At 45.6% G+C, this 24,273-nt stretch overlaps 2 protein-coding genes across 12 annotated transcripts in view; one reads left to right on the plus strand and one right to left on the minus strand.

Moving 5' to 3' along the window:
* Positions 1 to 24,273, plus strand: part of PRDX1 (peroxiredoxin 1) — a 354,386-nt gene that overhangs the window by 31,604 nt on the left and 298,509 nt on the right. The gene's annotated exons all lie outside the window — the stretch shown is intronic.
* The window catches only part of MAST2 (microtubule associated serine/threonine kinase 2), a 190,336-nt gene continuing 167,261 nt past the window's right edge, over positions 1,199 to 24,273 (minus strand). For 10 of the 11 annotated variants that reach the window (XM_062003288.1, XM_062003286.1, XM_062003282.1 and 7 more), the window contains 11 exons: positions 23,783 to 23,884; positions 22,050 to 22,172; positions 19,803 to 19,912; positions 17,238 to 17,392; positions 15,916 to 16,220; positions 13,060 to 13,275; positions 11,138 to 11,364; positions 9,506 to 9,628; positions 8,329 to 8,465; positions 7,939 to 8,126; positions 1,199 to 7,255 (listed from right to left, as the gene is read on the minus strand). In XM_062003288.1, the coding sequence (XP_061859272.1) occupies positions 5,187 to 7,255; positions 7,939 to 8,126; positions 8,329 to 8,465; positions 9,506 to 9,628; positions 11,138 to 11,364; positions 13,060 to 13,275; positions 15,916 to 16,220; positions 17,238 to 17,392; positions 19,803 to 19,912; positions 22,050 to 22,172; positions 23,783 to 23,884 (3,755 nt within the window). In that variant the 3' untranslated portion in view covers positions 1,199 to 5,186. The remainder of the gene's footprint in view (positions 7,256 to 7,938; positions 8,127 to 8,328; positions 8,466 to 9,505; positions 9,629 to 11,137; positions 11,365 to 13,059; positions 13,276 to 15,915; positions 16,221 to 17,237; positions 17,393 to 19,802; positions 19,913 to 22,049; positions 22,173 to 23,782; positions 23,885 to 24,273) is intronic. The other variant, XM_062003287.1, reaches the window with a different exon arrangement.

Here is a 24,273-nt window from a genome sequence, read left to right on the forward strand (position 1 = left end):
CTGCGGGGAGAGGCTGCGGGCAGGGGCTGCGGGCAGGGGCTGCGGGCAGAGGCTGCGGGCAGGGGCTGCGGGGAGAGGCTGCGGGGAGGGGCTGCGGGCAGGGGCTGCGGGCAGGGGCTGCGGGCAGGGGCTGCGGGGAGAGGCTGCGGGCAGGGGCTGCGGGGAGAGGCTGCGGGGAGGGGCTGCGGGCAGGGGCTGCGGGCAGGGGCTGCGGGGAGAGGCTGCGGGCAGGGGCTGCGGGCAGGGGCTGCGGGCAGGGGCTGCGGGAGAGGCTGCGGGCAGGGGCTGCGGGCAGGGGCTGCGGGGAGAGGCTGCGGGCAGGGGCTGCGGGGAGAGGCTGCGGGCAGGGGCTGCGGGCAGGGGCTGCGGGGAGAGGCTGCGGGCAGAGGCTGCGGGGAGAGGCTGCGGGCAGGGGCTGCGGGGAGAGGCTGCGGGGAGAGGCTGCGGGCAGGGGCTGCGGGCAGGGGCTGCGGGCAGAGGCTGCGGGGAGAGGCTGCGGGCAGGGGCTGCGGGGAGAGGCTGCGGGCAGGGGCTGCGGGCAGGGGCTGCGGGCAGATCCGCTGCCAACCGCCCCCGGACGGACCCGCGCCGCGGCTTCTCTGCGGCACGGAGACACGGGATATTTTGAGCATCCTCGGCGGCGAAGGAGGCTGAGTCTAATCTCCCCAGACACGAGCGTCGCCCCAGCTCTACTTCCAAGGACAGGAATAAGCCCCTGAAAGCTTTTCCGTGTGGAGAGTGCTCATACCTGCGAATGTTAAAAGCAAAGGGCTGTTTCTGGAAACGTTTTTGGGTGGTATATTATGAAGACAAGCCTAAATAACTGGGTGCACAAAGGGGCGACAGGACACCATGTACTTCAGGGTGGACCTGCTTTAGCAGAAAGGCTGGACTAGATGATCTCTAAGGGTCCCTTCCAACCCCTACCACTCTGTGATTCTATGATTCAACAACTCACAGTGAAGGATTGTACGTTCTGGGTTGAGATTCAGAGAGCAAAGCTTTGGCTTCCCCCTACATCTATCATCTATGGAGCAGAAAATCCCCAATAGATTTTTCTGTAGGCTGTTTTCTGCCCTAACAAGGAGCCAGTTGAAAGCACAGCCACCCCCCCCAGCACAGGGGGAGAGCAAGGGGACACCAAACAAGAGACACACACACGGGTTTGAGTTGATGTTTAAGAAACAAACCAAACCAAAACAAAGAAAACGGTTTATTTCGGAGGAGGATTTGAACACCGACATGCAGGTACAACGGGAATAAAAATTATTGCACCGCTATTATGTGGCAAATTGTTCAAGTTTCTAAAAACACAGAAATTCCACACTTTCTCTTATCTAGCTAAGTGCTGAGTGACACACGGCCTCGGCAGAGCCCAGCTCAGAGCTGCTCCCACGGCCACCTGGATATGGGAATCCAACACGACGTAAACACACACTTCTGTCATAGCTTCTACTAGAAGTACAGAATGATCCTTCACATCCAGTAAGAGAAAAACCAGAGAAAGACTTTGATCCTCCCTTCCTCAGAAGAAAAACGACGACGACAACAACAAAAAAAACCCCTCCAAATTAAACTATTAAAATACTCCAAATCACACCTTAATGCAAAGTGTGGCAAAACCAAACCCCCTGCTCACTCCCACCCCTCCCCCAAGCGCTCTGCAGTATCTTAGCAGCCAAAGGCCTCTGACATTCGGACCCAGGAGTGGCCGTTAGGATGCTAAAGGCTAATATTTACAATAAATACCATCCGTTTCTCTTAGTTTGCAACAGTAAGAGACAAAGGGGAAAATAACACTGAACCGAGGCGCGAGGTAGGAGCAGGGAGGAGCTGCAGAGGCTGGAGGCGGCGTTGACGCCGAGCAGGGGACAGATCCAAGGGACAGAAGGGAACAGGGCAGGGAAGCAGGGAAGCAGTGTGTTTGGATGGTTACATTCAGGGTTCGTTCAAACTCACGGGACCTCTGTCTCCTGGCTGTCTGAGGGGGGTTATCTGTGCAGGCTGAGCCCTGGGCTCACCAGACACTGTGGGTCCGACCCTGCGCTGGGGAACACACTCGCACTCTTCACACACATCTTCCTCCCCAAGACCTCGTTTGAGTTTGAGAAGGGATTTAAGTAATTCTTAGCAAAGCAAGGAATAAGCCTTGGTGTATCTACCTGGTTTATTACCAGCATTTTCTAAGTCTTTTTGCCTAATCTTTTTGCCAAGGTGCACCAGATAAATGGGAAAGAAGGTGGAACCGTGGTGATGGGGCACCTGGCACTGTGAAGGAAATTGCAGGACTGACCAGGAGCAGAGGATATTCTACACCATGGCTACAAAACAGGTGATGAAATGCAAACCTCACCTCTTCTTTGCACAATTCAGGTAAGAGCAGCGAGGTTTTTCACTCCAATTCTTACATGTAAGAAAGGATAACTGTGCAACTCAGCACCGGAACTTGGGGCTGCAAAGGGAGGGAGACAGTAGCTAACACAGCTCGTACCTTCAGAGGGTCCCATCCCTGTGTGAGATGAGCCAGATGACCCATCCCTCTCTCCTAAGAGAAGGGGTTAGCTTTCCCCTCAGCATTTTTCAGCACAGAGCCCTTCATGGATGCGCCAGGAGCAAAATCACAGAAGCTGTGTCACCATAAAGAGATGGAAATGAGGACCTGCCACCCAGAGAAGAGCTGGGTTGGTCCCTTACCGTCACACAGCTCTGGGTTCACTACCTCACTGATACAGAGACTTCCATCTCACCAGGATTAGGTGCTCTCAGGAGATAAGCTCAAGGCTTGTCTTTGTAATTACCAGACTCAGGATGCTGAATCAATTTTTCACTATTCCTGTCCATTTTTATCACATGCTGCCAATGGCACCTTGTTCCTCAGCAATCTTTGAGTAGATCAACCCACCAACAGGAGAGGGGGGAGAAAAGCAGCCAGACAAGTACCAGATCCTGCCAAGCCTGTTCCTTACTTGCTATTGCTCCAAATCCACACAGAATGATGCTTCATCAACAAGAGTGCTCTGAGAGGCTGGAGACACCCAGGGCCCCGAAGAGGCAGTGGAAGGAAATACCACGCTTTATAACTGCAAATCATACAAGTAGTCTATGAATTCCAGGACAAAAAAAAAGAGCAAAGAGAGCACAGCAGGATCTGCTGTCAATACCCTCACAGGAAGATTTATCACCGTGTTACCAGGGAGCGTTGAGGCTTTGGTTAGTGTATTAACACCACCACACATGTTCACACAGACACACGGAGTCAACACTCATGGAAACGTGTTAAAAAAAGAACCACCCCAAAACAACAACAACAACAACAACAAAAACTCAAACCAAACCAAAAACTTGGTCCAGAAATGAAATCCAAGTAGCCAAAAATCAAGTATGTAAAGAGGGGGAACACGTCAGAGAGGAGTGAGGTGAGATTCCAGAGGTTTCTGTGATTTGTGGCTTGAGCTGAAATCGAGTTGAAAGAGATGGAGGAAATATATTCCTATATTTAAAAAACCTCAAATGTACTCGCATTTAGGGGAAAGGGAAGCAAAACTTCAAGCTCAGAAAGAGCCAAGACAATGCAGAAGGCGTCAGCTGTGGAATGGAATCAGACCAAGAGAGTTTTAGCTGGAAATACTGTTGCACAGTCATTCTGCTTCTAACAGAGGCGGCCGGTGCGCAGGAAACACCGGAGCTGGCGGGTGATCGCAGGGAGGTACACTCAGACAAGACTAGGATAAAAGCTGAGCACAATCTGGGACAAATGACGGGAGTGTTCATTGAGAGGAACCTCTAATTGGATGAAGAAATGGCTTACAGTGCTATAGGTATCACCACTCGACACATTTATTGGTGTATTGTTATCGATCTACCCCTCAGCAAAGAGCACCGGGATCCAGAGTCGGTTGTGCTCAAAGCAAAGCGATGTCTAAACCTAAGAGCAAAGAGTAATTTGTTAATGGAAAGTGACCTCAGCAGTGGAAATGATCTCGCTAGCGAAGCTGAAACCTTAAAATATCACATGTGTTTTGAAGTCTGCTTGCAGCTTGTCCACAGAACTCGAGGAGTCAGAACTCTTCTAGTTGGGTTCTCTTTTTTTGGTTGTTGTCTTTAAAATGGGCAGATTCAGAAAACTTGGCAAGTTTCCTGACCCCCAGTTCAGAAATGTTAAGGGACACCTTCAAATCCCTACCTATTTAGACTAACCAAGAGAAGGAAAAGTCTCCAAAGGTCGTTTATCATTGACATAACTTTGCCTCACCGGAGAACACACAACTACAAATTTCTCTACTTTAAAATCAACCTACAAGGCAGTGTTCTCCTGGGGCCATTTATTCTGAGGCAGGGCACGTTAGGAATTCAAGCCAGAGAAAGGAAGATAAAACATCATTAAAATTTTACAAACAGAGGGAAAAGTTGCCATGTGTCCCATAAAGGATAAGTAAAAACAATCCCCCCCCAAAAAACCACCCTCAGCTTACAGATTGGAGGTTTCCCTTTCTGATTGTTCCGTTGAAAAGTACTTTCCATTTGGTTTAAAGAAAGATAAGGACAGCTCTCTGCCCGACCCCTCCAGCAGAGTCCCTCTCCTCTGCGTCCTCCAAGGACACGTGCAGGACTGGGAATGCACACAGTGATGAAGAGGCTTTACCAAGAGGGTTTGCAGTTCCAGAAGAACTTGCAGACAAGAGAACGTTTTCTTCTCCTTCTCAAAGGACACCAGATTGTAAATCCAAAGCAAATAACTTGAAATTTGTGACTTTCGGTGGCGTTTCGAAGAGAAGGTTGAAAAGCAGAGATTTTAAACTAAGCTGCCTTGTTTCTGTACTCAGAATTTTGGGGATCTAATAAACACAGGGTCAGAGGGAAGAGCACAAGAGGCCCTCAACTCAGGCAACATAAAAAGACCTGGAAGGAAAAGGAACAAAAAAACCCAAACAATAGAGACCAACAAACTGTTTCTTAAGCCCTGCTTCAAAGATACGCTGTTCTAAAGAGACCTCAAACAGCAAGCATTACTGTGTACAAAAATAGAATAGCAAGGATGAAAAAACACAAAAAACAGTATGAAAAAAACCCTCCCAAAAATAGATGTACACAAGTTCTATTTTATATTAGTGTATATTACAAAATTCAAACATGCAGTCTCTGTTTTGAATGCAGAATGCTCCAGTCCACGTGTACCAGGGATGCTGCTATGTTTTCTTTACAGCACCATCGTGTGACAGGGGAAAGTCTTGTATTTTTAACTGACTTCCAATCTCTTTGCTTTTCGCTTGAACCAGAGTCCCTTCCTTACAGGGCCTCACGCTGCCATCTGGCAGAGGAGAGGCTCTCGGGGCTGCTTGTCCAAGAGCGTGAGACAGCTCTTTCGATGGAGTGATTTTGCAGCTGCCTCCCAACACTTCAGGTGCTTTAGCACTGCAAAAAGTTGCCTCCTTTTTTGCCACCGTGGGACACGTTGCCTCCCAGGGCTTTGCTGAGCTTAAGGACTCTGTGCAGGACCTGCTCCTGGTGGTCAGACCGTCTGTGCCAGAGAGCTTGGCTTTCTCTTGACACGCTCCCGCTTGTGAAGTTTCCTGCTTTTTTTGCTTCGAATCTTTCTCTTCTTTACAGGAGGCACCCAAATGGGGGGATTCCTTCCTCTTTTCCACCTCTCCAGAGCCAGACATACTGAGCTTCAAGGGGCCCAACACGCTCTGAGCTAGCGGCACTAACTGAGACACAGAGAGAGCTCTTTCGATAGCACCAGGGACGAGGAGCGCGGGCGTCGGGGGACCCACCGGGCTCGCTTTGCTAGCGGGGGAAGCACTCTCTGCCTGCGATGAGCTGGGTTGTTTTTCAGTACCAGGACTTTTTGGGGACGTTTCGCTCGTGTTTCCAGGAGGCAGAAGCGAGGTGCTGTGCTGCTCCACAGGCCGGAGATCCTTGTGGTCCTTCCCACCGCGCTCTGCGGGGCTCGCCGAGACAGGAGTGCTCGCCGTGCTCCACGAAGAAAGTGCCAGCAGAGGTTTGGAATCCTGCTTTTTCTGACTGCTTTCTGTTAGCAGAGGGTCTTTCAGGTCAAGTTTCCCACACAGGGCCCCTGAAGAGTCACCTTCTTCAAGTTCCAGGAGTTTGATAGACGGGCACTGTACGTGTGCTGTGTGATCTACTGGTTTTTGAGTACTAGGAGTTCTCCCTAGGTCTTTGATTGCTTCAGAAGACTTGTCTTTTGGACCAAAACACTCAAAACTTTGATTTTCTGGCAATTTATGTTCCTTTGCAGTTGTTTCCGATCTTAGGAATGGCTTTTCTGAACTAGCTAACTTTTCTGGAGAAGTCCTTGGGAGGACCTCTGATGGGGAAGGGTGCACAGCACTTTGCAATGGCTCTGCCACAAGCTTGGCTTGTTGATTATTTCCCTTCTGCAAATCCTCTGTACCTTTCGGATCTTCAGGTAGAAAAGCATCATCTTCAATACTATCCTTGCTTTCCAATTTTGATGAAAACTTACTATCCTCGTTAAAAGAATCTGAGCCTTGGTCTCCACTGTCAGGGGGCTTGTCCAGTCTTCTCCCATCCTGACTGTCTTCTGAACCATCATCCGTTTCATCTTCTGAAGAATCTACTTCTCTGATGGCCTCTTGCTTTTGCAGAGACTCCCTCCTCTCCACCCTGTCCTGTCGAATGGCACCCAGCTTCCGTGAGCCAGGCTTCTGCAGCAGCCCTTTCTCTGCCAGCCCAAGTTTGCCACCTGTTGTTTCATTGGCAGATTCCTGTAAGCTCTGGAGACTGGGATCCCTCTGCAGCATCTCCTTCTTGAACTCGGAGTGAGAGATATCCAAGCTGTGCTTACGGGAGGAAGTCAGCTTTTTCTCAGAGGAGGACAGCGAGGCAGCCAGCTTCTCAGCCGACTGCACTCTCTTTAGCAAAGGAGACCTGGGAGGCTCAGCGCTTTTGGGGCGAGAAATTTGTCTCACCAGAGGTGGAGAGGAGTGTAGTTTGACTGGAAAAGACTGAATAATACTGGAGCTGCCGACTGAATGTCCTGGCAAAGGAGACGGGGAGCGCTGCGGCGACGTGGACTGAGGGGTTGGTGAGGGAGTGTGAGCTAACGGGGACAGGGGGATGTTCCCTGCAGATTTACGCCTTGGAGATCTGTACTGCCTCTGGAGCTTGGGTGCTAGGCCATGCAGAGAGCTGGGGCGGATGTGTCCAGAGCTGGCTGGAGAATTGGGAACGCTGGAACTGGGAGAGCTGCTCTGAGAAGAATTGCCACCAACTTAAAAGAGAAGGAAAAAGAACAGAATAAGAAGATGAATCCATATTTGGTCATTAAAATAAGCTACTGAAAATAAGACATACACAGTCACAAGAAAATGCCCCGTTACCACTGTGGCAATGTCACAATGTCACATTGCGTGGCTGCTGATGGCAAACTCACATCATTGTCATGCAACACCAGAATACAGTAAGAAACTGCTATCAGAACATTTTTTTCTGAAAAAAAAAAGCCCTCCAAAGGGATAAACTATGTGTTTAGTTGCTGTTCTCAAGTTGCAGACCTCTTTATCCCATCAGCTGATTCAATTTTCAAATATGACTTTGCCACGTTGTTTGGATTCCTTTTCTCTGAACTAATATGGGGAATGTGTCAAACTGCTACAAAAACATTGCAGCTGACAATACACATCTGCATCACAGTGGAAGGATGCTCTAGCACAGCAAATGCATCCTTAGAAGGATGTATGGATTTTCATTTTTAAATGAATCAATGGATGAGAATACATGCATCAGTAAGGTAATTAACATCACAGCTGCCATTTCACTTCACAAGCAGATCTACTACCTGCTGCTGTGTGTTGTACTTCAAAAGTTAATCAATAAGCAAAAATCTTTTCTCAGGTTTGGGGTTTTTTTTTCCTGCTTGTATGGATTTTCAAAGGGGTTTTGTTTTGTTTTTACCTGAGTGTACAGACTCAGGGGTGGATCTGTAACTCTGCGTTGGTGAGCGAGGAGAGAGGTTGTGAGTTGGAGAGCCAGGCACACTTTCTCCAGAAGACAGAGAGCGGTTTAGAGAAGATAAACTCCGGCTGGTGTGAAGCAGGGATGCTTGTTTAGTGATCTTCCTCAATAAAGAACTCTTCTTCTTACTGTGGAAGAGCATTTATAAGTTTTAGTTCACATGCCCAAATGATTTATCTACCTTTATTGACATATCTCAGTCACTTTTATGGCACAGTTAAAACAAAAGGGAAAAGAACCGAAGGACATACCTGCTGATATACATTATCTGCAAATTGATTTGACAACATCTCTCTTACATTATGTCCACAGAGAAAGATGAAAACAAACCTTTCCTGACCATCCTTAGTTTTGCTCTTCTTGTTCCTCCGAGCCATCTTGGATTTGTAGCTGGCTTTTCGAGCTGGACCGACTTTGATGGATGTGTTCTCAAACGGTGTGGTGGAGATGGACACTTTATTTCCACTCTGATAGAAACATGATGCAGAGACACTGCTTAAAGTGTGTCTATTTGAAGCAGATCTGCAGGCTAAGCAGGTAGGCTGCTAGTTTATTGCTGCCTGCCATTTTGTAATCCTTTGTCAAACTCCATTTCCCCCTTTGCATTTCCACCTATCACTTATTAAGGAATTGCTGAAAGAGAGCCCTCTTTAGTCAGGCTTTCACAAATTATTAGCTCAGACCCCAGCTGGCAGGTAAAGCTTCCCAGAACAGACAGAACACAGCATCTGACCTCTCCCATTGAGGGCCCAACTGCCTCAATTTAATACTTGTAATACTTGGAAACGTGAACAAAGTGATATTCTGTCACCAATCCTATTCCCAGTGCTCTGACTGACAGCAGATGGGAGCATTTCAGGCAGCTATCGTGATGAATCTGTGCCACAGAACATGGTTTATCTCACTCACCTTAAAAAAAAAAACCCACAATAATCCTGATTGCTCCTGTATTTGCAGTCCCAAAGACTCCTGTCTCTTGGAAAGATCCAAAACTTGGAGTTTTATTTCCATAAATGGATTCAGCTCACAGGAGGTATCGAAACGCAAGTGATTTAACCGGATAATTTTAAGACCAACCGTTACAAAGCTCCTTTTAAATACCACTAGGAATAATCCTTGATTAGAAGCTAATAACATTAGCACAGCCTAAAGGCAAAAAATAAGAGTAATTTGGAAAAATGGTAAGGTATCTGTTTGACAAGGTGAAGTTTGAGGAAAGGTGTACTTAAATCTTATTAACCTTTGTCTCTGCTGCTGCTAAAAACGTATCTGACAGCTCCTCATTTCTCACAGAAAGTATCTGAGTTCAGCTTAAATTACATGCAGAAATCTTCAAGATTTAGGGATCAAGCTGCAGGAAGGAGCTTTTGCAAAACAAGGCCCAGGTGCTGGGTACCTACTTGTATTTCAGACAATGCCAGTTAGACACCTAGGGCGTTTTATACAAGCTAGCTCATGCTATGTAAGAGTGCCAAGAGTGCCAAATGCAAGTGTGCCAAGTCCCTACCTTCAGGATCAGCTCCACCACTTCTGTGTGCACCAACCCGTGGACGGGCTCCCCGTTGACGTGGGTTATCAGATCCCCTTCACGCAGACCCGCTTCGTTGGCTGGACCACCTTCCTCCACGTGCTGCCAACGAGAGGGGATGACTGATTTGAGAAGAGGGAATGTACAAGATTGTTGGCCAGACCAGACTCAAAGCCCATCCATCTCATCTCTTGCTGCAGCCAGCACCAGCTGCTTCAAAGGAGGGTGAAAGAAACCACTGACTGGCACAGCCAAGCACACAAATCTGTGCTCTTCCACTCCTCCCCCAGCATCCTGCCAGTCTGCTCCCCATTCAAGGCAGCCAGCCAGGATGGTTAAGCTGATCAAGAGACCAGCTCCTCCTGAAGCAAAAGGCTTAACACACTTCCAACGTTTTTCAGCACTTGGGAATGTTAACTAGATACTCTTGATTTCCAGACAAGCATTCAATCCTTTTTCATTTTCTTTGCCATCCCAAATCCAGCCTCCTTCCATGTACATGCTGGGACCCAAGGAGGCCGACAGACTTTCAAATAAGCCTCTGTGCCACATTTTTAGGGTGCCTGTATTGCATCTCATCCCAAACAGAGTTTCTTTTTTGCTGTCCTTTCTGTCCTTTATGAGCATATCTAACCTCAGATCTTCTCCCTCGTGAACACGTTGCCTTTCCCCACCACCGTTCAGAAAGGTAAGGCAGTGAGGAGGCAGACATGGCTCACAATGCTGCAACTCTCCCTCCAGCCAGGACAGACTACAAATCAGTGTCTTGGTAAGCTCAGCATTTTTCCAGGAAAGCAGAGAGGGGCAAAGGGAAAAATGCAGCTTCAGACTATTTTTCTAGGTAAAAATGAGTGTTGAATAATGCCCAAAGCATATGAAGTCCAAACTGTGTAATGAACAGAGATACAAGGAAAAGAATGAACCACCTTTACCCTGGCTCCATTCTCCCTTAATTACACAATTCAAACAACTCGGCTTCGGGGGACAAATCGTTCCTGGAAGTCACATAGGTTAACAAAAAAGGAATGTAGAGATCAAGTACCAGAAGTAATGGGAAGGAAGAGATATAGACATGGAAACCAGACCTTTTAGCACAGCACAAAATTAAGCCAAGAACTAAATCCCTAGATAATCAGCATAGCAGCAGTGATGCTTCAAGGCTTGTCATCAATTCCAGGCGACTGCCTGGAAAATCCCAGCAAGCTGATCAGAAGAAGCCTATCATCACCAACACAGGTCTGAATCAATTAGCTACCACTGGCCCTCATGCAACAACCCCAGTGCAGAGAATGAGGGTACGCACACAGAAACATGCTTTACAGTATGTGCTGCGGGTGAAAGACGGTGGATTCATGTAACCAGGGAAGAAAGAAGGAAAGAAAGGTTGCTGTGGTTCTGTGATGGGCTTGAGAACTGCTACAGGTGCTGCCATTTATTTATTCATTTATTTATAAGGGTTCCCCCCCCCCATCCCCCCAAATAAATAACTTTGTGTCTGAAGAAGGAGTAAACAGGGTGGCAAAACACAACACTTAAAGCTAAAATCCCACCAGGCTGCTTAAATGCCTCTCTGGCCCCGAGGGTGCTCTTTTGAGCAAAGCAGAGACATACCCAGACCATGTGATGCACAGTGTAGATGTCACTGTCCCCCATGTAGACGCGAATGGCGCGGAGGGTGAAGCCGTACTTCTTGCCGGCCCGATGGATGATGATTGGTGGTTTCAGGTTTGCGACAGCAGGAGAAAAGTCGCGGCTGGGTGAGGAGTCCCTCGAAGATGGGTTGGAGGATAGAGAATGAGGTGACATTGGACTGGCCAATGGAGAACACGTGTGGTGATCTACAGTGATGACACAAAGGCGGGCAAAAAGATTAGGAAAGCTCCGAAAGAGAGAAAATCCGTGTTAGAGAACAAGGTAGGAAACCATCTCTCCCAAGGCTCTTAATGCTGGTGATCTTCACCAGAGCTGGGTTTGCCTGCAGCTTCAACTAATTCATACAAAAAAGCACACGTGGAGGTGTGTATTTAATACAGCAGCACTGCTCACCTATGACTATGCCTGGGTCACAGTGGCTACTACTTCTCTTTCAGGGATTAACAACCCATCATAAGCTTTTGCTCTAGGCACAATCCTGAACCAGCCCATTTCAGGGTTATGATGTGTTATCCTTCTCTAAAAGATCAGATAGTCTCTAGGTCTTAGTACAAGTTACACGTTGATGCTGAGATAAATCCAAATCGGTTAGTATTGACATAAGAAAAAACAACCCCAGACAACTGCCACATCTTGGTATCATTTTAAATTCATGGGGGCAAAAGTATTCAACCTTAAAAGAGTAGCTCCTGCAGAGACTTTGCTACTAAAACCCAACATCACGAGTGTATTTTAGGGTGTGTTTCCCAAGCAAACAGCTGAAGGCTGGACTATCAGCTAAACTGTCTGACTCTGCTTTCTAGTGGAACAACATCCACTTTTAAAAACCCAAAACAAATGCAGAACTCTCATTTTAAAGTGAAGCTGGTCAACATCAGCCAAATAAACACAAAGAGCAGGAATATTAAATGCAGCTGTAAAAGGTAATCCCTAATCCATTACAAAAGACCTGCCAAATAGCCCAGCACATATTTACCTGGCAGATGAGAGCAGCTCTGGAGGAGCCTGTGCTGGGTGATTAAATACACATCTTGGAGATTTTCAGGAGGGAGTCTGTAGTTTGACTAACACCCAAACCACAAGAAAGGGAATGTGTGTCACCATGACAGTGCCAAGCAGCAGTTGCATACCTGCCTGCAGCCCCTGGGCTGAGAGAGGCACTGCTCTGCAGCAGGGCCTGTTGGCTGGGCACGGCTCAGCTGCCATTTAGGCAGAAACAGCCCTGGAAATACAGCATGGGTCTTATCCTCTGGAAAGAGGGACAACATCCTTGTGCAGAGAGCCTCTTGCTGAACCGCTCTCATAGCTCAGTTGGGTTGCTCACTACAAGTTACCAACAGGCATTAGGAGTTGTCGAGTTGTCTGCTTGGAGACAGAGCCAAGCCCACAAGATAAGCTGTTCTAACTTTGTGAGTTAATTGCACTACCGAATCCTTGAACACTCCATCTCAACCAAGTTATCCAGCGTTACTGAAACTTCCCAGTGCATGAACACACCAGACGCATTCGGTTTCCAAACAGCACTGTGGTTAGGACGTGACCCCAAACATTAGTACCTTGAGGGTTAAAATCATTCTGCCTCCTTGCTGCACAGAGACCAGCTAGGAGCCAATTTAAACAAAACTAGGGAAAAAAAATAAGGCCCAGCTGCCATTTGCAGAAGCTGCAGTCAGACCACACACACAATGCTCCTGTCTGTGGCAAAGCAGTATTCATTATCCTACCGAGCAGTAAATATTAAACCCATTGTAAAAGTTAGATCTCTCCCCTCCTGCCAGCCAGGGCATTATTCCAGGAGAGTGAAGTGGGAGGATCTGTCTGCAGACCTTTTGTTTAATGCTTGCAGATTCTGACAATGCCTCACCCGAGGCATTTCTTACCTGAGGGAATCAGGAGAGACAAGGCAGTAGCTGATGCCGATTTAATCACTTTATTGACAGGTCTTGAGGTACGTTTCTCCCCTGATTCCCCAGAGAGCAACCTGTGTCGCGCCCGCCGCACTGCCAAATCGCTGATGGCTTTTGGAGTGGTAAAGTCTGGGCCTTCATTGCTATTACTGCGAGCTCGTGGATCAGAGAAATCTGCAGTGCTCCCAGCTACAGTTTAAATTAAAACAGATTAGAACCACAGGGAATTCCTAACAGTCTATTCCCCTACAGGCAAAATACATTAAATCAAAGTCATGTTTACATGAAGTCCGAGAGTAAATTTTCCTAAGAAGAAACCCCAGGGCTTGAATTTTTATTTACAGAAATGGTGTCATTCTGAACACAGAAAATTAGTGGCTCCTGTTCTGTTGCAAAAGCTCACTGACAAAAATCACGTTGCTCAGTCGCAGTTACACCAATCCCAAAGCTGTGGTGCAGTTCTGCAGGCAACCCATTGCAATGGGATCATTCACAGATGAAAACAGGTTTATGGAAAGTGCTTCGTTTTTACAACCAGCCAGAACTGTCAATCTTGGAAGTTAAAACTGCCTGGAATAGAAGAGCTGGGTTCGACTGGAGTCGCACTTTAAAATAATCCACTTTAAGAGAATACTGAAGTAACAACGTGGGTTGCAGGGACAACCTTAATTTGCCCCCTTCTGTGCACCATTGCAATTTAGTCTTACTTAACCTGCTCTAATTACACATAAAATGCAAACTAATCTTGAAAATCAGACTGGGCATGTAACGACAGCAGGTGCTGGAGGCTAAGGGTGCTGTACCCAAGCTCAGTGCCTCAGTTCCCCATCTGATACCTTAAAGGGACACTGTGGTAATACATTAATTAGAATTTACAAGGTGCTTAGAAATGAAAGTGGTGAGCATCACAGCAAGTCCACAAGGGAAATTAATCATTCTGTCTTCAAAAGCAAATTTTAAGCAGCATGCAATAAATAAAGCCTAAGGGCCACATTTTGAACAATGAGGACAGAACAAAACATTGATCATCGTTATTTAAGTAGGCACCACTGCTCTGCATACTAAGCAAAGCAGGAAGTACCATGAAAATAAAAATTCAAAGCACCTTTCCCATAGACCTGGGCACCAAAAGCATGTTTGACATTTAACAGCCACAGAGTTTCAAATGAGGCTCCCAGATGACAAGGAACCCAGATTCTGGAGGCTGGGTGTCAAAAGGCTGTGATACACATTAGAGAAGCACTCTGAGACAGTGTCAGGAATTCAGTTCCTTCCTTGCAGTCCCCTGCCTCTGACTTCACTTTGTAGCAGGCTGGGGACACTGAAGCAATGGTCTCCCCGAATCCTATGCACTGGATTAAGCACCACTCTGATTCCAAGGCTCAGGGGAGCAGGCTGCCCTGGGAAGCTTTGGTTTTGCCTGTTTCAACTTGCAGATACTCTACTGTGCAATGTGACAATGGTCTTCTGATGAACAATAGAGTGTTTCTAGGCTTTTAATATGAAACTGAGAAACTAAGGTTCCACTATGGCACCTGTGTCACCTAACTATGTGGGAGCTCCTACAGCTTTTCCCATGGGGTGATGGAACACACAAGGGCAGCACCAGGCTGCTTCTGGGAGGGTGAGTCACAGAGAGGAATGGGATCATTTTGAAGGAATTTCACAGACTGGATTGCAGAAGAGGAATAGTGAGACATGGGGACCTTTGGCTTTACCCTAGTCTGGAGGCAAATTTTCTCTGAGGCTTTTCTACCTTCTGCTATCAATCCATCATCAGATCTGCCGAGTGCCCTTCAGCTTGTCCTTGTCCAGTGTTGCTGCCACTTTGACTCCCTGCTCAGTACCCCTTTCCTCTCCTTTCCATTCTCAATGCATCCACACAATTGCTTTGCCTGCTTGCTTGCAGTTTCTCCCAGCAACTTGTTTCTTATTTTCTTACCCACTTAGTCCTGGTTCTTCAACACTACAATCTAGTTCTTCCCCTAAATATGCCTTCCTTCTCAAACATTATCTCGCCAACCTTCCATTCAACTTCCCTGCTCTCTTCTATTGGTTCAAATTTTATCTTTACTATTTCCCACCACTTCCCAGCTCTGGCCTCCTCTGTTCTCAGAAACAGGCAGATTCACCCTCTGCCTTCCCAGTGCCCTGAAAGGGGCAGGAGAACCCAGAACCCAGTCCTGCACCACAGCAGCCCAGGGTACCACTGCAGGGAAGGTCCAGCTCATTCCAGCACTGAAGAATGGCCCCAGGATGGTTAAAGCTTCTGAGAAGCCAAACAGTGACTTCTAAGACTCACTCTACTAAGCTTGGGCTGTGGGGTTTCTTTAAGCCTGCCACTTGGCTAAAACTTAGGGTAAGTACCACATCCCTGACACAAACCCCATTCCCTCAGCAAATTTCAGATGTGTACTCCAAACATTTTGGATAAGTAAAACCATAGGAAGCAGGGATCTGTTACCATGGCTGACACTCATATTCTCCAGCTCCAACATAGCAGTGATCTCCTCCAGCTAATGCTTAAAACAAAGCTGCCTCAGGTAGGCACCCAGGAGTTGCAAGTAGGCATAGATCATATGGGTTTCAAGCATGAGAAGCCCTTAATCTGAAGTGACAGGACTGAAGTGTAAGATATCATTCTGAAGAGATTAAACCACTGATGTTACCTCAAAGACAAGCAGCACACATCCACAAAGCTACACTCAAATAAGCACTTAGCATGAGACGAGACATTCCCATCGCCCAGCATCCAAAGGGACACTTTTACAGAGTTAATGCTACCAAGGGTTTTTTGGGGACCATGACAGCACGGCCCCCAGCACGTACCTGTCAGCGTTGAGGCACTGCTGACGGCCGTGGAGCGGGCGGGGGGCCCGGCATCACCCTCCAGCTGCAGGTCCTGCTCCACAGGCTGTTCTGGGATGGGCACAGGCAGGCCCTCCCGTGCCTGCACAGCAGATAAGAGCATCCCTTCGGACTGAGGCCTCTTGAGAACAGCTCCCTCCTCCTCGGCGGAGATGGCAAAGCGGGGCATGTCGAGCAGCCCCGAGCAGCGGCGGCGCACGGTCAGCGGCGGGCTGGAGTCACTCTCCGTGTGGGACGATTCTGACATGGACAGGCGCTTGCGTAATCTGAGAGGGAAACCCACACACAGACCCTTCCTTAAACTGAGGGGGATGAAATAGCACACAGCCCCAACCCACACAGCTGATGTCAATGTAAGGTGAAAGGAGAGCCCCAGCTACATCACTGGGACTTAAAACAGCAAAGGCTTGGAATGACATCTGAGTTTAGATTTCACCGCTGAGCTTCTAAGAAAGGAAGGAATAACAACAAAGAAAAGGACAGTACAATGAGTATGATATTAAATACTACAAAAATAACAGTTAAAAATGCAAATCAACATCCACCCTCCTTATGGAATTAGATTAATTTTTCCTTTCAAAGTCTGAAGCCAGAAAGGTTTGATGCGAGATGAAGTGTGCATGAATGAAGAGTGTAAGCTAAAAAAATGCTGTTTTTCTTAAACAGAGTCATCCAGACTAGATCACAATCACGTTTGATGATCTTCCTAATGCAGAAGTTTAGTGTAAAAGCTTTACAGGAGTTACACAGAATGAGAGAGATCCCAATGACAATTATTTCGGTGACGCTAGAAACATGGTGGGCATCCACATTCTGATTTCTACACACTTTGCTGACATTTTTTTATTAGAACACAACTTATTTTTGTTCACTATTCTGAGCTTTAGAAACTTTGGACTTTCCTAATGGCTTCTCTAATTTCTGACAAATGGTAAAAGTCTGGCAACACCAGACTCTGGATTCACTGATGTGTAAGAAAAAACAGTTGTTGGTGCGTCTCTGATGTAACTAAGTCTTTCCACAAGTGGAAGCTTTAAGTAAAGACAGAATCCCTTCAAATTCATTTAAAGTATTTGCTGCAAGTTTAGTACTTGACTGGATACATTCAACCACCGTATCACTTCTACACATTCATTTTCAGTTACTTATTCCAGGCTTCACCTGGGAAAATACCTCATTACAAAACATTCCTGACCTAAACACCGGCTGTAGAAAGTTTTAGCAGAGGTTGGTCTTTCTCAGATGCTATTAGAAACCAGAAGACCTAGTTCTATAGAGCTTACATTTCAGGAGACCCAATCACCCAGCTGCGGTCTCGACTCTTCAAGCCACCGAGGCTGTCCAGTCGATCATCTTTTTCTTCGCTCAGACTCCGTTTAGTGGGTGGGGGAGTCTTCCTCTCCTCGTGGATGGAAAGACGTTCCATGCTGCTGTACACCTGCAGATAGCAAAAGATCCTTCTGTACCAAGAAATGAACCCACGAGGCCTTTTTGGATCAAGGGGCATAATCTCTTCTGCAAATGGAAGATACTCCCTGAAAGCGTGAACTTGGCAATGGCCTTTGACTAAATAAGACAGCACAGATGTGACATGCTCAAAGTGTGCTGGGAAAGAAAGGAGAAAGGCAAGCTTCAGAAACCTTAAATGTACCTTTCTACAACAGCACCCAACACCTCTCCTCTGAAAAGAGCCCAGCACAGCACAGAAATACTGAGCCTCCTTGAAACCACCTGAATTTTCTTTGTGATGGCTCTCAAATGCAAGAGGAGATATTGCTAAAGCAGGCTCCACGGGGCTTGAAGGCTGGCATCTGGATCTTGAAATCTTACTGCACAAATTCAATTCGGTGATAGGCATCATGCTCATGACCCCATTTCATTATCATCAGTCTATCAGCATTGCCCCAAGCTTATTTCAGAACAAAAAAGTCCTGCCCTCCTCAAGGAATCTACTATAATGCTGACAGCTTAATGAAAGTGCTTTTCTTGGTTTTACAGCCGTCTTTAAATAATTAAATGATTAAGCAAAAAAAAAAATCCATCCTTTTAAAACTACACTTGACTGTGGACCTAATTTACATAAGAAGAGATTAATGAAAATAATGTTATTAAAAATTCAGAGCATCAACAAGATAACTATTAATAAATCATATGGCTGAATTGTCAGACAAGAATTTCAAACTATAATGAGCCTTTTATGCCTCCCACATTACAAATGCTGTATAATTTTCCAGGTCTTAAAATAAATTCATTAAAAGTGAACTTTTTCTCTTTGTGGCAAAAACATTGAACCCTAAAGAAAAGCTTCAGTCTAACAGATGAATAATACTCATGGTGAGAAAAGGCAGGGAAAAAAGAAACCCTTACGTACTCATGAGAACTTTTTCAAGACCTCAACTAATCCTCAGGCCCAATTTGAAACATACTTTTGGTGATGCAAATCAGGAGCAACTTCACAAAATTGATGGTAACTGTTACTTAAACCGCTGTAGCCTGGCTGAGGACAAAGAAGAACAAACCAGTGCTTCAAAACTGACTTCAACAGCGGAAATCTGGAGGAACTCTCATGAAAAATTGAACTAGCTTTCAGAGGAGAGGCCCTAAGTAAAATTCCTACTCCTATCTCATTAAGAAGAGAGAAACACAATTCAGAGAGCAGGCTGACCTCAAAACAGCATTTCATCCCTTCTCCTCTCCTCACACTTTCATTCTATCCAAGCTAACAGTGGAACTGTACTACTTTGAAATATCCAGAATCCCAACTTTCATTTCAGATCATCTGAGGAAGAAGAAGAAACCTGCACAGACCTGAACCCAGACCACACGGCTAGGAAGGGATCTCCTCGGGGCTTCCTGCCCATCTCCCCACCTCAAAGCAGAACCAGCTCTCCTGTAACACCTGACTGATGTTTCTCCAACCTGTTCTTAAAATCCTCCTGAGATGCAAACTCTACAGATTCCCCAGGCAGCCCATGCCTGTGTTCATTTATTGCTCAACACTGGAAACTTTATCTTACCACCCACCCTGTACATCCCTTTGTTCCCATCATTTCACATCAGTTCTGGGTAGAACAGCAAACCCAGAGTGTTCTCCTCCTTCTAGCAGTTATATATTTGGAAACACATGAGGTTTTATGTTTTGTAGGTGTCAGATTATTCTTATAGGTTTCCTCCAGACTCTCTCATTGCCCAGAACACGACAGAGTACCCCAGCTGTGGCCTTCCCACTGCTCAGCAGATGGAAAGGATGATTTGATTTGCCTTGCAGAAAATATTTGTGCTCCCTCAATATGGCAACTGCCTTTTTGCTTCAATAATTGGGCACATCTAACGCAACATGCACTATAGGCTGAGATCCGTCTCTTTGAAATTGTCACCTTGCCTTTTTGTTCCTTAGGCTGTGTTTGAGACAATGAACAACAGGCAGAGTCGTAAACTTCACCTGTGGTCTTAGTGTGTGGAGTCCCTGTGATTTTTAGGCCATTATTCTAAAATGTCAGAATAAATGTTCACCCTAATTTGTGACCTGCAGGAAGATCCTTTCACAATGACACTGTTCAAAGCAAATAAGCACTGCATACTCCCTGTGCCAGCATCCAAGTCATTAGTAAAAACATCAAACTGTATAGATTAAGAAACATAAAATCTCATTCTCCAATTTACTGGCACTCACCTTCTAACAGGCCACCAACTATCACAGAATACACAATCTATACAGTTTTCTCTTTCCTCAATGAACACTAAACACCATGTAACCTCAGCTGCATGACTAAAATCTACCCCACATGAAGCAATGAAGCTGTGTTGCTCTCTAGGCTTTCTCTCAGGACAAGCCAGCATGCTCCTACCTTGCTGAACCTCGGTGAGCACGAGGAAAACTGCCGAATCTCCACATGATCATCATCATTAGTGTCCTCCTCTTCCTCCGAATCCAGGTGCTGGTACCGTTCTGAACGGGCTGTGGACAAGATGTGGCACGTTTCCTCAGTGAAGGGAGTGCTGAGAACTCTCACACCTCAAGCATTGCTGCTTGTCTGCTTACAAAGACCTTTGAGAGTTCACACACCATGCAGCCTATTTTCCCTAATGCTGGAACATACCCAGCCAGTTTTGCTCATCCTGTATAATTAGCAGTGAAGAATCCCTCCTCCCTACTGAATTGATCAGCTCTATTATGTTCTAAAAGTAACTGATACTCAGCAGGTGTCTAATCCTGCAGACCCTTCTTGGCAGGGATATTTCTTCCCTACAGCAAAACAATCATATGGAAGGAAACACAGAAACAATTCACTGTCCCCATTTCCAACAAACAGCTTTGTGTTTGTGCAAGGCCTGTCCTGCACACACATATACATATGAGCCTTCTTTAAAAAAACAGAAGTATTTACCCCCTCAAAACTTTTCCTTCTACAACTAGAAAAAGGATTAGATTTTGTGAAAGAAAATGGGCAAGCAGCCCATATGCAATGCCTCCAAAGAGATTTTGTGCCTTGAGATTTGCAGCGCTGGATCGCTAAGCCAGGCACAGGGGATTCTGTGGGACGGGCATTAATAAGTTTGGCTACAGAAAGCTGATAGCTTTACTGAGCCAAATTTGCTGCACTGTATCAGCCAGAAAGCTACTTCTATAAATTCTAACATTTTCTGCATTAGGGTTTAGAACAGCAACGCCAACTCTTATCAGTGTCTGTGTGAGACGTTTCCTGACGTGTGAATTCCAGCCTTTATAAAGGACTCACATCAAAGTCACCCCAATAAGCTGCTGAGCATGCCTGGGCACTGGGGGAGTTTGCCATCATTCCTACTTGACAGACTCAGTGATTTGCAGCACCGAACATACCGTGGTGCTTTTACCCACCAGGATCCACTCATGGCTGCTGGACTGGGCCTCTCCCAGTTCAGTGACCAGAGCTCCAGCTTCAATGTCTGCTAAGTCTAGTTAGTGGTGGGGACACACCAGCACCTCATCTCTACATGTATATTGTACAACCTAAATAAATGCAAAACACACCTTCCTCTGCACAGTTTGAATCACATTGATGTCTGCAGCAAGTACATGGAGATTTCTCAGTCTCTCTCTGCATCCTACCTCTCCATCCAACCCCTAACCTAAAAGCCTGTTCTTCCCCGAACTATCTAAACTGGATGGCTGCTTTTGCAGCGTGGCAGCTGGAGGCAGGCTGCTCTCTCCCTCCCTTAACCCAGAGCAAAGCATGAAAGTAGAGCAAAAATGTGCTTCATATGGAGTCAGTGTATGGCCCTGGGAGAAGGATGGAAGAGATTCCACTGAAGTAGGGCAGAAATTTCCATAGCTTAGGGAACTGAAATAACCCAGTATCATCATGGAGTGAGACAAAGACCTCCTTGACCCATGACAAGCTCAAGCATTTTCCAACCTGCTCAACTCCCCAAATCAAATGAGAAAAGCCAAGAAGCAGAGGCTCTGGGGACAGATACCTCTTATGTGACATTCCTCCCTACTCTCCCAAGACCATTGACTCTGCCTGGTGCTTATCTGGGAATACCAGGGATCTTAAATAGCAATGATACCACAGCAGTTCTCAGACATTTATACACACCAGAGAGGCACTTCATATCTCATTAGAGTTAATAACACTAAAATGAGATGATAGACTCGCAGTGAAAATATTTCACATTACTTCAAATCTCTAAAGAATTTTCCCTACATACTTGTCTTCAAGGTTGAGGGTTTGGTTTATGTTTTGTTTTTAAAAAGCCTCATTTATTGGCTGAAAATGGTCACTAGGGAAAGATAATATTGCTCAAAAACTCAAGGAAGTTGGATTTACCAAATGCTTTGGAAGTGCTGTAATAAACCCATCATAACAACAGTGGCATCTCTCACTGCAGTGTCGTGGCTGGCAGGACCACAGGCACCAGCAAAAGGCCAATTGACCTCAGTAGCAACATTTTTGCATTTAAAATTCATTACTTGGCATTCAATTGAAACTTCTCAAAGCAATTTCCATCAAGTGTTCTATTCAATTCCTAACACCGACTTCTCTCTTAACAATTTCAACAATGAAATATGCACAAAGAATATGATGCCATTTAGGCTGAATATTTAGTCTTACTGTCAAAATAGCTTGTGTCATCTTCAGATTCCAACTGTGGGATGAATTCAGCTTTCTGCCGAAGTAATCCATTCCAGTCCAAATCTTTAAAGAACCGATGCTGTTTCACTTCAAAGGCACTACCTGAAAGAAGCATCTTTTATTGCAGAGTATTTCTCTCAGCATTCACATACCAAGAAAAACAAACCCTAAAAAGACTAAGAACCTGAGAGAATGTACCAGGGTACACTCAAGTCACATGTTTTCCAGGAATTTTGAGAAACAACCTCTCCTTTTACCAAAGTGATGATGCAGTATAAAATTTGAACAAGATCTCCTCCTTCCCACTTTCTGTTTAATGACAACACATGACTAAACTGCCTGGAAGACAATATCTGCTGACATATTCCACAGTAAGTTGCAAGACCAAGAACTAATTAACAGGTTAATTTCAAATTTCCAAACTCTCAGCACCATCTTGCTCATAGCTGAATAAAGAGAGCAAACTCAGAAAGGTACTAAGCATGTGAGTGGCTCCACTGTCATGAATAAACTCATTCATGTGCTTAAAATAAAGCGGGGGGGGGGGGGGGGGGGGGGGGCTTACGTATCTTCTTGAATTAGTATCTTTTGTTATAAACCTCAGAAGCTTGGGTACCCAGAAGGAAAACCTAAGGATTATCTGTCTACTGGTATATGCATGGGTTTTTTTCAAAGGAAATTAATATTCATAAAAGATGTTGCTGTCTTTTAAAAAGAGAGAACAGCAGAGGAAAAGAGATAAAAGGTTCGCTGAGTGCCAGTGGCACTACAAGATTCTGAGTGGAACAGCAGCCTCAGCATTACAGGTATATAAGAAATCAAAAAAAAAAAAAAAAATCAGCCCATCAACTCATTTTATAAAGCAAGAAACTCCACATCTTTTCCATGACAGCAACATCTTTCAAGTACGTGGATCTGAAGAAGAACATGCGAAAACCATCTGATATCGTTATTAATTCATGATCTATTCATCACCCTTGTGTGCCCATGTGTTAAGTCTGTGCCTTTTGGAACTGCTAGATATCTAGCTTTTTTATTTTATCCTTAAAGTGTAGTTCCCAAATGAAAATCACAAATGAAATCGAACTAATCAAACTGATGGGATAGACAACCTGTGCTGTGAAGCCACAGTGTTGCATGAATTACTTCAAAACAAGCATGTAGCTAGAAATTATTTATGGATATTTACTATCAGGATGTTGAGAGGTTTTGGCTTGCAAAACTTTCAATCTGCCATTATAATAGAGAAAGATTGACACATGCATCTGACTTCCCCAGAGATTATCTGACTGCTGTATGTTTAGAGATTTCTACAGCAGAGGCCTCTAGGAATGGGAAAGTTTTCATTTCTTTTACTACATCCAGGAGTTCACACCCATATAGGGGATTAAGCTCCTAGTCAAAGAGAACTTCAAAGAAATCTGATTACACACTGTTCAAACAGAGACACAACCCTCGAGCTTTTACTAAAACAGCACAAACTTGAAGCTACGTCTCCAAGCTGATGGTGCCCCTTTCTTGTTCCCAAGCACGACTGTAACATCTGACTCATGTACAACCTACACTAATTCTCAGAGCTTCATCAGACAAGATTCTTGTACACAGTAGAAACTGTTTCCCAACTCGAGATGAGCATTTTTCAACATGGGTGGGTGTGCATCACTAGCAAGGTGGCTTATTTTCCTGTTTCAGGCTAGTACGAGGTTCCCTACCTGTTCCCATTCTTTCCAGAGGATTTTGGCGAAGAAGCTTAGAAATGAGGTCCTGGGCATCTGGTGGCAGTGCATCATCACCTTCTGGCCAGGCAATTTCATCTGGGAACAAACAGAGACTTGACATTTTCTACCAGCTTCATGATCCATTTGAATGACCAATCACCTTCCTATACTGTAAAATGCAGTGTTCAGGGCCCCCAAGTCGTAACACCTTGATTTCAGCAGCCTGCATGTTTAATATAATTCAAGCATTGACATTTTCCAAGATGCATAAAATTCAGTGCTGTCAATCCAAGCAGTGCTTGTGGAGGGGAAAAAAAAACCAAAAAAGCATTAAGAACTCTATTAATAAAGTATGAAATGGGACTTCCATGACAATCTCTAAACGACACTGACAATACTGGATCTCGTGCCTGCACATCCCACTCTCTTTATACTTGGAACAGACAGAACAATTCAGAGGTGACAAATTTCATGCAACATATTTA

Source organism: Colius striatus, chromosome 10, assembly GCF_028858725.1.
Source record: "Colius striatus isolate bColStr4 chromosome 10, bColStr4.1.hap1, whole genome shotgun sequence".
NCBI lineage: Eukaryota > Metazoa > Chordata > Aves > Coliiformes > Coliidae > Colius > Colius striatus.